Below are 13,829 nucleotides of genomic sequence, written 5' to 3'. Positions count from 1 at the left end.
TTCCTGTGGTCCAGCATGAAGGACCATGCACGGTCCGTGACCTTCAATGTTGGTATCTCTGCAGGGAGAGACCGGCTCTTCTGCCTGTCCTCCTGGGAGGCGTGGGGTTTGGCCCCCCATGCACTGAACGTCCTACCCAGGGCTTGCACAGCTCTCGGTCGGATGCCAGCGGGCGCGGTGCGAGCCAGAGCATACCGCTGTCAGAGGACTGCGGGTGGTTTGACCTGGGCGAGGAGAGGGGAAACCTCACTGGGGAGCGGGGGGATGCTACTGTTGGGTTGTGATGGGAGAGGTGGGATGCCACGTGTTTTGGGAAGAGCGTAGGCTAAGGGCCAATCTGACTGTTATCTCCAGCTCTGCTGTATCACGTTCAACAGCCATGTGAATTACTTGAGAAGTAAAAAGGTTGTTTCTTAGCTTCCCCCCTTTTTTTTCGTCATGTGTTGGTATTTCTAAAGGATCAAGGCGCTGTTTTTCCTGCCTGCCCTTGCTTGTGTTTAGGGAGGGGTTTGGCAGGCACCACAGGGATTTTCCAGCACTTGGACTCCTTTCAAAGGCTTATTTTCCATCAGTGTTGTTTATCCATTTCCTTCATTATTATTTTTTTTTTTTTTGCTCAGAGCACAATTAAAGATTCCTGATATTTCCTAAAACAGAGATTTTTAGCTATCAGCCAGAGACTTCAAGATACGACCAGTGACAGCTCAGGCTGTGCTTTTCAGTGTAAAGCCAGAATTGCGCCAAGTGCCCACCCCGCTGGTTCCGTGTTCAGGTGATCAGTAGCTCCGAGGATCATCCCCTTCCGAGGAGAGGCCTGGGAGGGGTCCATGTGGCAGGCAGAAGTCCCAGTTCACGGTACGGCCAACGGGCTGGAGCTGCTGCTTATGGGGAAGTGTACAAGTCGATCCTTCCAAAGCTTTCAGCAAAATTAAAGAAAATAATATATATGATACAATTATGCAGCAATTTCAAAGAACTTTCTACTTTAACTGGAAACCTTCATCAGTCTAATAACTTTTCTCCTTGTCATCTCAGCTTGTTTACATAAAAACCCCAGAATGTATTTTAGTGCTACAGAAAGGATGCCCCATTGTTTTCAAGCATCTGTTTTTACCTTAAATCATGCAATCTTTTTTTTTATTTATTCTGCAGATTCCTGAAACAAAACAACCTTTGGTCCCCAAGATCGAATCCCCAGAAGGATACTATGAAGAGGCCGAGCCCTGTGATGTCTCTCTAAATGGTATATCACAGCTAACTGTCTGGGGGGTTATGTGTGAGATGGAAGACTTGAAGTTCATGAGAAAATTAAACTAAAAAAGATAAAATTCTTACAGCTTATGTGACAGATTTTGTTTTCTGATTCTGGTCACATGTAATATTATAGAGGTAATGCCAGCTGAAAAGAAAATCTATTGAGTTACTCAAAGTTTTAAGTTTCCTGTAGAAATAAGTAGTGTGTCTGGGTTAATATGACAGGGCTGTGAAGTATTATAAATCATTGTGGATTCTCTTTGTCTTGCGGGTTTTCTGGAAGATGGGCTGTAGTCAAATGCTGGTTTCCATTCAGAAGTGTGAAGCTGTGGTGGCTTGCGTTTATGTCCTGCTGCTCTGTTTGTCCCTTTGGGGCTCAAAATTGATGACTCTGACCTGTGAGCTGCCATAGCAGGTTTTATAATTCACTATTTACTCAGCTCTGTCTCTTTGGGTAGTTGAACTATCTGTAAGCTTGTTTTAAAAGCCAGCCATCATGTGAGGGGGCAGCGTGGATTTCCTGTGCACACCCACTCACACCCATGTCCCAGTAACGTCCTCAGCAGTGCCACTGGTGCCCGTCACCGTGTGCTCCCCATCCCCTCAGGCAGGCAGAGCTCCCGGCTTCTCATTTGTGCAGGTGCATTCGTGCGTACTCCGATCTGATAGCAGCTGATCTTCTCGTTGCTGTACGAGCCATTTAAGTCTGAATGAGAGAGGTGAGATTGCACTGCAGGAGAGGCAGCTCTCAGCTCAGCAGTGTGGGGTACAGCCACATAGGTGGCACGGGGCAGATCCGAGCGGGAAGAGTTGAGGCAAGCAGAGAAGTGAAAGCTAGGGATGAAAGCGGGATTTGGATCTAAGCTCTTGGCCGTTGAATCTGAGCTGTCCATGAGAGAAGCTGAGCGCTCTCTGGTGTGTAACACCAGGCTGTAAAACCCCCTGGCAGGGAAGCGCCGGTGGTGGCCCTGCCTGAAGCCACCTGGGGCTGGTTTACGGGGCATCCTCGCTGCGGCATGTGCTGCTCACACACCTGGACAGCTCATAGTTCAGTGTGGGTCCTCAAGCTCGTCCAGACTTAGGATTTTCAGTGCTGCTCAGAGAAGCAAATACACCCGGCAGGGCCAGTTAGAGACCTCAGGCACCCGGAGATTGCAGCCTGCAAATGTGGTAGAAGTGAAAAACCCCATGTGATGGGAGCGCTGTCAAAACAAGGTGTTCATGGGGTCTGATGGTGCTGCCTGTGGCTGCTGTTAGCAGCTGTTTGACCAGCAGGCTTGGTGTTTAACACCTCTAAATGCCAAGCACACTGCAGCTTGCCCTGAGCGAAAGCACCAGGCGCTGACCTTGGCCCCACGGCGTGGTGCTAATGGGGCGTAGCTGCAGCGTGTGCTTTAAACAAGGGTGTCCTGAGAAAGCCAGACCTGGGTGCTTGCAGGGAGAAGAGCAGCAGCAAGAGAAGGGGGCGGCCACCACCACTGGGCTGCGTGTCAGGAGCTAGCCAGGTGAAACCCTTTTGTCTCCAAGCCCAGTTCCCCCCAGCTGGTGACACTGGGCACCACTGGGTGTGGCGTTGCAGCAATAAGCAGAGATCCAAGCCCGAGAAGGGAGCAGAGACGGGATGTGCAAGTCCAGACAGTGCTGCCGCGGCGTGCGGTGCCTTTACCGCCCGTGAATGCGGTACCACCCGTGCCCTCTGCAGGCCCCAGCAGGTCCCATCTGCACAAAGCGCCTGCGTGCTGCAACGCAGGTACCTCTCAAGGGGATTTGTGTGGGAAGGGAGAGAGCGCTGTGCTGTTGGGAATGTCTTGTTTTTTGGTAAATTCGTGTTTCAGGGGGCTTGTTGGGGTGAGCAGGAAGGAGGAGTAGGGACAGACAGGCAATAGCAAAAGTACCTGCCTCACAGGGAGTGATGCTCATTACCAGCAACTGCTTGGAGACCTTAGTGTGGCTGAGATCACTAAAGGGTGGTAGGAACACGTATGGGTTTGCCCAGGGCTCTTCTGACCACGTATGCTGAAGTAGGACCCGAACACCCAGCCAAGACCTCGCTGCTCAGCCCTGCAGGCTGGCGGAGCAGGGAGCTGCTCGTGGTGTTGCTGACAGCGTGAGCCTCTCCAAACAAATGGGCGTAGTGAAACTAAACAAAAATAGGAACACTAGTAAAATTAGGGAGCGCGCTGCCAAGAAAGGACATCAAAGCAAGGCTCCAGATGGGCTGAGGAGAAACAGGGTTCGTGCATTGTCAGAGGTGGGACTGCAAACAGTGTAACAAACTGTGGGTGAATTAATTATAATGAAACCAGCAGGAGAGACCCTTGGGTCTTGGGGTTCCTCTTTCATCATCAGCATCCCCGCCTCTCCGCTGGGGATGCCTCTGCCTTTCACCGTACGGCTTCAGCAAACGCTGCTGCTTCCTTTTCCTCCCAGACCGAGATGTGTTAAACCGTTATCGTTCCCTTCCTCCGCTGTATTTGCATAAGTGAAGGCTGTGATAAGAGACAGTGAAAATGGAAGGGACAACGTGACTGCCGACTGAGCAACAGTTATTCCAACTGAGCCAGCTCGTCTGCCTTCGCTGGTTTTAGTTCCGATGAGGATGATCCTTTCTGAAGGGGAATTGCCTTGCTCGAGGGGGCTGGTTTCAAGGGTCTCCAGGTCCCTTGTCCCTGTTGGAAGCTGATGGGGACGGAGCAGACTTGCTGGCAGAGGGGGCAGTGGGACCCAAGCAAGGCTGTCACCCTTGTTCTTTGCATTTTCTTATCTGTGGCTTTCTCTCTTTGTTTCCCTTTCTCTTTGCTTTTGACTGTGCAGGTCTTTTTGGTAGGCTTGCTGCGGCTGGACCCAGGCCAGTGTTGCAGGTTACTGAGGGTGTTATTTATGCCACAATAACGATGGGTATGGCATGCTTTTAACCCTGAAGCGCTTTTCCTTTATTTTTTTTCCTTTAAAACCTAATGTTTAGCCAAGGCAATCGAATGCTTCCCCCTGGCACTGCCTGTTACATGCATGAAGGGTGGTTGGAGCTCCCTGCGTCGCTGTATCGATGGGCAGCCTGGGCAGCCGTGGGAAGACCAACCAGGAAGGCAGAGCTGGGTCTAGATAAGGGCATCCCAGAGCATGGCTGAAAGCCTCGGGGGTGGCTTGGTTTCATAATCCTGTCTGGGTCAGAAGTAGCTTGCAGGTGGTATTTTGGCATAGGAGAGACCGGAAATCTCAGCAGCTCTGAAAGGAAAGGTTCACGAGTCCCTTTCCAGAAGTACTGCAGGGAAATGGAGGAGGGGAATCAAATGGCTCTGAATCCTTGGAACTGGAGAATTGGGGGAAAACACAGGTTTTTTTCAAAATATGCCATCAGAGAATCTCTGCTGTGTTTTGGTGTCTAGTCTTCTGCCCTTAGGAGGCTGCCACAGAGGTCACTTCAACAAGAGGATAAAACTTGGGTCTTAGCTGAAACTGCCAGTAGGTGAAGACCTTGTACTGAGGTGCCCGAGCTGTCTGCCTCGCAAAGGAGTGAGCTCTAGGAGTAAAGGCAGTGTTAGCACGAGTCACCCAAGCAGGGTTTGTCCCAGTTTGTCAGCTGGAAACGCAGCCTGGAAAATGCCTTTCCATCAGGAGGCCATAGCAGTGCCGCCAGGCCAGGAGGGTATGGAGATAGTGAGCCAGGAGCGTGTGGCAGCGGTATTCAGAGACTTTGAAAGGCAGTCTTTATCTTTATTTTTAAAAAACAGGTTTGTTAAATTGGTGCAGCTTTGTGCTGACCACTTGAGGGTTGTTGTAGAGTGAGGTTTCACTGGAGGAGGCTGGGGGTAAGGCTGTAGCTTTGTTACTGCGTCTCAGTTCCTTTTGCTTTAAAAACAAACCCAAGCTAAGAACTGGTCTTCAATGAAGCTCCTGGTGCTTTTTCTCTCTTTTCCGGCTGCTTTTCCTCTTTTATTTTACCCCAATCCAACAATGTTACTTTTATGTGGATATTAAGATTTGACGAGAATCTATGTTAGATTAAATTCTGGTGAGGGAAACTTGATGACCTTTCTCAGTGCTGTTTGAGCAGATAAGAATGTCAGACTCTATGCGGACGGTGCCCAAATCTTGCCATCTTGCCATGCGAGCTTACGTAGCAGTGATGGGGATCTGGTTCCTCGTGAATAAGAGCTGTAGACACCATCAAAGCACTGCAAATCCCTTGCAGCCAACAGGAACATTGTTGTTGTTTCTGATGAATCTGGCGCCAATGAGCAGCTGCTCCTATCAGCTGAAAACTCCTATCGCCTACCACTGCAGCTGAGCATTGAAAATCCCAGCTTACCCTAATAAAGTCACAGTCAGTTCAAGAATGAACGTGAAAAATGTGCTTGTTATTATTTACCACTGCCACGTATGAATAATTCTTGCTGCTGCAACAGTGTGCTACTTCAAAGCCCCTTGATGTCCCTTAGATCTGTTAGCCCAGAGAAAGTGGCATGACATCTCCAGTACAACGGATCCTTGCTTGTTGCATGGCTTTGCAAATACCATTCTTACTTCTGACATTCAGAGAACAAGGGGTGATTATAGCTTGCTATTGCCTTAAAAATTTTATTTGGCTTGAAGTGGAAAGCAGAGAAAGCATCTTGGCAGGAAAAAAAAAAAAGCAGAAAGCATCAGAAAATGTCTAAGGGAATGTTCTCAAACTTGTGGTCGACTGAGATGTGTCTTTTGAGTGTTTTATAACTGAGACTATTAGACTCAAAACATTTCCATGAGATTAATATTGAGCTAGAAAGAAAAAGAAAAAAAAGATCCGTGAGGGTCATTTTCCTGTTGGTTATCCTCTGCAGGAGATGCTCAAAAGACACATCCCTATGCTTGCAGCTTTTGCATGGCTGAGCATGGCTGAGGCAAGCAATTGGCCCAGAGCTGTCCGAGGGATGTACTTACTGACAAAGCTTTGCTTTTGTTTTAGAAGATGGTGAAGCCGTCAGTAGCTCCTATGAATCTTACGATGAAGAAGAGAGCAGCAAAGGCAAGTCAGCAACCCACCAGTGGCCATCCACAGAGGCCACCATCGAGCTGATGAAGGATGCCCGTATCTGTGCATTCCTGTGGAGAAAGAAGTGGCTGGGACAGTGGGCGAAACAGCTGTGTGTCATCAAGGACACCAGGCTGCTGGTGCGTATACCCTCTGCTGTCTGCCTACAACAACCTAAACAACCTCTTTACACCATAGGTGTATCTACATACGTATACATGTGAGCTGTTTGTAGCCTGCATAGCTGGATGTGGCATCCTTGTAGGTCCTAAACCTTCTTGTGTTCAGGGCACTTAATGCATGAGGCTGCACTGAGCCACTTCTAGTGGTGAGCTCATGCCAGCAAGCAAAAGGGAAGCCTCCTCTTGTCTCTCACCTGTCCTCCATCTTCCTTTCCCAGTGCTACAAGAGCTCCAAAGACCACAACCCTCAGCTGGATGTAAATTTGCTGGGCTGCACTGTCATTCACAAGGAAAAGCAAGTGAGGAAGAAAGAGCACAAGCTGAAGATCATCCCCATGAACGCTGATGTCATCGTGCTGGGGCTGCAGAGTAAAGACCAGGCAGAGCAGTGGCTCAGGGTCAGTGACATCCCTGGGGTTGCCCAGGCCTTCATCTGCCAGGGAAGGCAGGTCTCTGAGCATTCCCTTCAGGCTGCAGTGCCTGTCATACCAGCCCATCAGGAGCCCTGTCTGCCAAGAGGGAAGCTCCTCACTTCCCTCCAGCTTCCCTCCATGCATGTGGTGTGGCTCAGCCCCTGCTTCTCCCTGTGCTGATGGCTGGTGTCGACGCTGCAGGAGCGCCTGCCTCAGTGAGGCAGGTGTGAATGTGGGGAGGGAGGGACAGGTGAACATAGAAAGCCTTTTGGAAGGGCCCTCCAGCATTATTGTCTTGACTCCTTGGTAATGCCGAGGGAAGGTAAGAAAGAGGAGAAATGTGAGAGTGCTACATGCCTCGTGCTCCTGTGCAGGACTGATCTTCCAGAGATGAGCGTCTCTGAATCCTTCCAGCAGAATCCCAATAAGACCATATCTGATTTCCGTCCTGTCCTCACATGCTCTGGCTCCTTCCTCCCTGCAAGTCCATATACAAATAGACCACTTCATTTTCATGTCTGGGTTAGCTTCTTCCTGGAGCAACCCACCGCCTTCTGTGTGCAGGAGGCCACAGAGGCACCTCGCAGCCCAGCCACCGCAGCAGGAGGAATGTCTGGGGAGGAGAGTGAAGTGGCTGAGGACAGGGGGCAATGTAGCCCTTGCTTTGGAATCGCAGCAGAACAGGGAGCCTCTGCAGGGCCTGGGGCAGCACCAGGGCTCCCTTGCTGACCCGGAACAGGAGGGACTCTGTGGGTCCAGTAGGATGTCCTGTTTTTGTCTGTCCATGGTTGTGGGGAGAAGATCAGTCCTGTTACTGCAGCTGTACTCACCAGCTATGGCTTTGTCTTCTGCACAGGTAATCCAGGAGACCAGTGGTCTGCAGTGCGAAGGAGGCAGTGAAGGCAACCAGTACATCCCAGACTCACAGCGCCTCACTTACCCAAAGGTACACCTTGTCCCTACAGACAGGAGGAATACGGGGATGACTTTTCCACCCTATTCTTTTAATAAATAGCAGTCATAGGTACATTAATTGTGTCTGAGCAGAGATGGATACAAATGTAACCCACCACCTGCTCTTCTAAAAAGGAGCATTATTGGAACAATCTGAATTTTCTTGCCACACCTTTCCCCCAGAACTGACCCAGCCCCAGGCTCCCCTCCATACAGGGGGGAGCAGCCAGGGGGAAAATTCCCTGTGGCGAGTGCTCACTGGAGGAGCAGGTTGCATGTGTCTGCATAGCTGATGTCTGGTGCTTGTTGGCAGGTGGAGCTCTCCGAGAGGTACTCTGCAGCCTCAGAGAGTGGGAGCAGCACTGATGGGCACCCAGAGACGGCTGAGACAAAAGATGGTAAAAACTCACCCTGTGAATGAGGGGAAACTTTGTGTGCAGTGAGGGTTTCTGTAGCTTCTCTGGCTGCTGCCACACCAACCTGACCTGATAAAGAGTGAAAACCACCTGTGAATTCGCTGAGAATTTGATTTCATTGTTTTTTTCCATAATGAATTGGCAGGTGAACACTGGGATTTCTCAGCAGTTAGTGTTCCGATAGGGCTTAAGAAACCCGGGTGTGAGGCCCTACCCTACCAGAGAGATCCTGCATGAATCTGGGCAAGTCACTTTGGGACGGTTTTAGATGGCATAAATGCAGCCTAATGACTTGTTTGTTTGTTTGTTTCTGGTAGTTAAGAAGAAAGGGACAACTGGCCTAATACTGAGCAACCTGATGAACCTTGGGAGGAAAAAATCCAGCTCCATGGATAGCCCAGAGAGATCCCTGGAGACCTCAAGTAAGTGACAGCACGAACTCCTCTGCAGGGACTTGCCTCAGGGCTGGGCCCTGGTGTGCAGTGCGGGGTGATCACCAGGCATCATTGCCTGCTGTGTACATGCATCAGGTCATCCCATGTCGGGAGGCAAAAAAGACACTGTCCACTTGGTTCATGCCAGTAAATCCACGCAGATTATGGTGCCTCCTCACATTAAGGTGACTGTGGTGCTTACAAGGGCGGGCCATAGCTCGCAGGGTGACTCAAGAGGAAGGGCAGGTAATACCAGACACACGTGGGATTCAACAAGGAGGAGGTTGTGTGGGTCAACTGCAACCATCATTTTGGACTAACTTTGTCCACCTGTCTGTAGCCAGCTTGCTGCTCCGAACCTAATTTGAATTTCAAGGGTCCTGTTTTGAACCGATTTTCACCCTTTCATTCTGTTCTGTGTGGTTCAGGACCACTCATCTTTGTGGCTCTTCTTCATTGCCTGTGGCTTGTTGTGGTGAACTCAGAACTGACTTACTCCCCATGCACAGAAATGACTTTTGATTCACCCCCCCCTTGTGGTGCAAAATAAAACTCGAAAACCTCTGCTTGCTTGCAGGTTACCTGAACGTGCTTGTGAACAGCCAGTGGAAGTCCCGCTGGTGCCAGATAAAAGATGGTCACCTCCATTTCTACCAGGACAAGAACCGAAGCAAACTGGCTCAGCAGCCCCTGAGTTTGGCGGGTTGTGAAATTATCCCAGACCCAAGCCCTGATCATCTCTATTCCTTCCGCATCCTGCACAACGGGGAAGAACGGGTCATTCTGGAGGTAGGCTGTATATCTCCAAGCACATTCTTCTTTAAATGATCGGTTTGGGCGTCTCAGCAGGCCTAAAAGCCTCTCACTGCTTGGATGCTTTTAAGGCCTTTTTAGGGAAGGCTTCAGTTCAGCAAACAGCCTGAAGCACTGGACCTTGGTTCACCAGACCATGGTCACCTAGAAGGTGTCCTGCTTAGCTAGTAATCCAGGCTGCCTCTGATGCTGGCATCTCCAGAGGACTGTTCAGCCTTCATTAACCCAAGCCATTCTGTGATTCTATGAACCTCATTTTCTGAAAACAGAGTCCCAAAGCCCTGGGTCACGAGTGCATCCTAAGTAAACCGATCACAGATCTACCTCTGAAAGTACAAGTGAATTTATCTCCATCTGTTACTTTCCTTTGCCTGCATCTAGGCTGCTTATCTCTAATCTTAGTTCTCTCTGACGACAGCGTGATTATGGTAGGAGGTGGACAATGTGAGCAATTTCCTGTATTTTTCCAGTGGGTGGAATATTTATAGCTAAACAACAGACTTCGAGTGCCTGCCATGAAGTTTTTTAGGTGTTTTTGCTTAGCTTCTGATTCAGGTTATGTCTGTGTCCAAGACGTTTTGCCTAATTACAGATGTGAAGAAAAGGTGCTGGGAAAATTTACATTTTGTGAATGGAAGAAACTGTATTTTGTTGGGCCACCAGCCTCAATGTACAGACTGGCTGGATGGCTTCCCAGGCACTGAAGTCTGTGCTAAATAAAACAGACTGGATGCTTAAAATACACTTTCCAGTTTGGGATTCACTTGCCCTGAATTTTGCTTTGTACTTACTGCTCTCATGCCTCAAATCAAAGCAAACGATATCTGTGTCAGCCCACTTCTTGCTCCAGGTAGAAATCATCCACTACTGGGAAGTGTATTTGGCTGTTTGCTAGAGCTGACTTCCAGGCACAATATTCAACACTTAATTTTGCAAAATGTCAGGCTGTTCTTTGCATCTGGGAATTTGGTTCTGACCATGTTATAGCTGGGGGCTCCCTTTGATGTTCTTCTCTGACCATGCTTTAAATTCTCCCCTTCCATTCTTCCCTGTGCAAACAGGATTTGGGGCTCTGGCATAAGGAACTCGCAGGCTCTTTGCTATGCTTGTGTCGCCTTGCACATCTGGTGTTTGCAAATCACGTTACTGCACTCTGCTGGTGTAAGATAAAAAATGCACTCTTTCCTCCCAAAGCTGGCTCCCTGACAGCATTTCCTGCAGCCACAGAGACTTTTCTTAGTTTGGAATGCAGCTGAATTGTTCACCACTGAAAGGAACATGCAGACTGACTGCCAGTTTTAGTAAGGAGTTAAGTGAGGAGCTGATAGATAGATCTAACTCCCCAGTTTGCCAATCGGTTTAATACACAGAATGTTACTTCCTTGTTTTTTTTTTTTTTTTTTTTTTTTAATGTGGTCTCAGGTTTAAAATAAATGGCCAGCTCCTTGCAAGGCCAGAGAGCTGCTGGTACACTCCCTTGCCAAGGCTAGCTCAGCACTAGCCACGGGAGTCCAGGGACGCTGCTGTTGCCACCCGTAACATCTGTCTGGTCACTTCGTAGGCAAAGTCCTCGGAGGAAATGGGCCACTGGCTGGGCCTCCTCTTATCTGAGTCAGGCTCGAAAACAGACCCGGAGGAATTTACCTATGATTACGTGGATGCTGACAGAGTCTCCTGCATCGTGAGCGCTGCGAAGAACTCTTTGTTGTACGTCCGTGGGGTGGTGGAGGGGGAGTGAGCTGGAGAGGGGTGCTTCAGGCGTGGGTGCAGCTCGGGTGCTTTCTTTGAAAGTTCAGAGCAAGGCAGGAGAGCACTTGTCCCAGCATGGTGCACCTGATCTGAGCATTGCTGCCACGGGAGCAGGGGCATGCACCCGGGTGGCATTTGGGAAGCCAGGTTAATGGGGTTGGGGGTGCGGTGCCGCGTACACAGACACCCCAAAAATCAGCAGCATGGCCAAGCAGAGAGAGGCTTCCCTCCTGACAGGATGTCCTGCTGCCTGTTCACAGCCTCATGCAGAGGAAATACTCCGAGCCCAACGCCTACATCGACAACCTGCCCAAGGGAAGGATGCCACAGGAGGAGCTGTACGACGACGTGGACCTGCCAGACATGCCCGAGGTAAGGTGCCCAGCATGACACCCACCTGCAGAGAGCACTGCCACTGAGTTTGGCTCCTGCTGCTGCAGCAAATGTCCCTGGTCACTGTCACAGGTGGCTTGCATCAAGGGGCATCCATGATTCACAGGGAAGCATCTCATTTCTCAGCCAGGGGAAATCTCCAGCAGGGAAGAGAGAGGGTTTGCCAAAGCCGCATGCAGCTGGTAATGGCACCTGGGGAGAAGGGAATTCCCAGCCCCCAGGGGAAATCCAGGCTTTTGCAAGGGACAGAAGTGGGTGCTGGTGAGGAGTCACTGAGGAATGCGAGAGGTTTCCAATGGGGCATTGTAGGGATCTGCACTCACAGGCCATGCTGGGGAAACGGGGGCTGGTATCCTGGAGAAGGCAAAGGATCTCACAGGGCTGGGCCAGATCTACACCAGGGTGAGATCCCCCTATGAGTCTTCCGCAACCACTGGAAAGATTTATTGAAGGGGGGTGGGGGGGGGGGGGGGACTTTCTGTACTCTGAAGATATCCTTTGAAGAATGACTTAGAAAATGGGGATGTAACTTTGTTAGATCACTCATATGTTTATGGCAAATATCCTAGACTGCCTAAGATGCTGCTGCTCTGCAGGGAGAGTGCCTGTGCTTCTGGCTGCAGTAGATAGGCCCTTTTCAGGGGAACATTTGCCTTTTGCAGGGAGAAGTACCCAAGAGTGAGAGCAAAGTGGAGGGAGACCAAGACAGGGTGTACCTGGATCTCACCCCGGTGAAGTCCTTCCTGCACTGCGCTGGCAAGAAGTCGTGCCAGACTTCACCCCTGAGCTCGCCGTCTCTAGAGAGGGCTGGCATCAAGGCTGCCCCCGACAGCGCAGATGAGACAACCCCAGTGGCTAAGGACACTGCTGAGCCCTGTGGAAAGGTGATGGAGACCTCAGAGCAGGTATTTAACCGGGTTTGGGGCCAGGATTCATCAGGGGTCCAGCTTCCCCACCACATCTTCTCACCTCCATTCTCATCTTCTGCCCCAGAAACAACCGGAGAAGCCGGAGGCTGAAGAGCCGCCGCCCCAGACGCCCCCCGTCAAAGCCCAGGCGCAGCAGCAGAACGTCGCCTTCCCGCAGATGGCCCCCGAGGTACCCGTGGGCTCAGCGGCGGTGGTGGGCAGCCCGCAGCTGGCACCTGCACACCGGCCCAAGCTGCCCCTGCCTGGTGAGTGGGGAGCTGGGGGCATGGATGGGGGGCTCTGGGTGCGAGCTCTGCCTTGCGGCTGGTGATGAGCCTCCCGTGACTTTCCCGAATCTTGTTCAATTTTGTTTGCAACCACCCAAAGATGTTTTCCCTTCTGCTTTTTCCCTGTCTGAACTGGTCTGGGTGGCTTGTGTTTTCAGTGGCAGCAGTGGAAACCAAGCTGGGCAAGAACAGGACAGAGGCAGAGGTGAAGCGGTTTACGGAGGAGAAGGAGCGGCTGGAGAAAGAGAAGGAGGAAATCCGAGCTCAGCTCACCCAGCTGCGCAAGGAGAGGCGGGAGCTGAAGGAGATGCTTGTGGGCTGCACAGGTAGAGCTGGGCAAGGGGCAACACACAGAAATGGGACAAGGTGGGACCACGGGGTTGGAGAGGGGTGATGAACCTGAGACCAGAAAGGGCTTTGCTCCTCCAGCACCACCTGCATGACCCCAGACACGTTAACACCAGCCTAGCTGCCAGGGGAATCAGTGCTGAAATCCTGGAAAAGGATGGATCCTGGGCCACCCTGTTCCTACCTTGTCCCAGTGGCATGGTTTGCCTCAGCTCTGGGGTTAGACCCAGTGCTCTGAGCCAAACCATATAGCCTAGAACGCACTGGAGCAAAGCACTGGCTCTGCCATCGTCCATCCTGGGGAAAGACACAAGGAAAATGTGCAGGAGTGATGCATACTCTTGTAGCTGGTCCCTGCTCCCCCTCTGGGTGCCCCAAAACCCTTGCAGCACCACAACTGTCAAGGACCCCCAGCTTCACGCTAGCCCCTGGGAACCAGCCAGCAAGCACAGTGCTGAGCTGTCCCTCCCTTTGCAGACAAGAGCCTGGAGCAGAAGCTGAAGGAGATAGAAGAAGAATGCAAGAAAAAGGAGAGCCGAAGGGTGGATGTGGAGCTGAACTTGGTGGAGGTGAAGGAGAACCTGAAGAAGGCAGAATCCGGCCCCGTGACGCTGGGCACCACAGTGGACACCACGCACCTGGAGAACGCAGCACCCCGGGTAGGTGG

The 13,829-nt window shown here is 51.0% G+C and overlaps 1 protein-coding gene across 5 annotated transcripts in view; it reads left to right on the top strand.

Moving 5' to 3' along the window:
• AFAP1L2 (actin filament associated protein 1 like 2) overlaps positions 1–13,829 on the top strand; it is a 60,241-nt gene that overhangs the window by 44,412 nt on the left and 2,000 nt on the right. The window contains exons 5-18 of one of the 5 annotated variants that reach the window (XM_035330003.1): positions 1,153–1,243; positions 4,069–4,152; positions 6,200–6,405; positions 6,666–6,845; positions 7,717–7,806; positions 8,128–8,212; positions 8,548–8,652; positions 9,242–9,453; positions 11,039–11,184; positions 11,487–11,598; positions 12,282–12,524; positions 12,613–12,793; positions 12,976–13,140; positions 13,640–13,821. In XM_035330003.1, the coding sequence (XP_035185894.1) occupies positions 1,153–1,243; positions 4,069–4,152; positions 6,200–6,405; positions 6,666–6,845; positions 7,717–7,806; positions 8,128–8,212; positions 8,548–8,652; positions 9,242–9,453; positions 11,039–11,184; positions 11,487–11,598; positions 12,282–12,524; positions 12,613–12,793; positions 12,976–13,140; positions 13,640–13,821 (2,082 nt within the window). Of the gene's footprint in view, positions 1–1,152; positions 1,244–4,068; positions 4,153–6,199; positions 6,406–6,665; positions 6,846–7,716; positions 7,807–8,127; positions 8,213–8,547; positions 8,653–9,241; positions 9,454–11,038; positions 11,185–11,486; positions 11,599–12,281; positions 12,525–12,612; positions 12,794–12,972; positions 13,141–13,639; positions 13,822–13,829 lie in introns of all 5 variants that reach the window. The other 4 variants (XM_035330002.1, XM_035330001.1, XM_035330006.1 and 1 more) reach the window with 4 other exon arrangements.

This window comes from Oxyura jamaicensis, chromosome 6 (assembly GCF_011077185.1).
Source record: "Oxyura jamaicensis isolate SHBP4307 breed ruddy duck chromosome 6, BPBGC_Ojam_1.0, whole genome shotgun sequence".
Classification (NCBI taxonomy): domain Eukaryota; kingdom Metazoa; phylum Chordata; class Aves; order Anseriformes; family Anatidae; genus Oxyura; species Oxyura jamaicensis.
The sequence above is the reverse complement of the archived record's forward strand: the minus strand, read 5'-3'. Positions and strand labels throughout refer to the sequence as shown.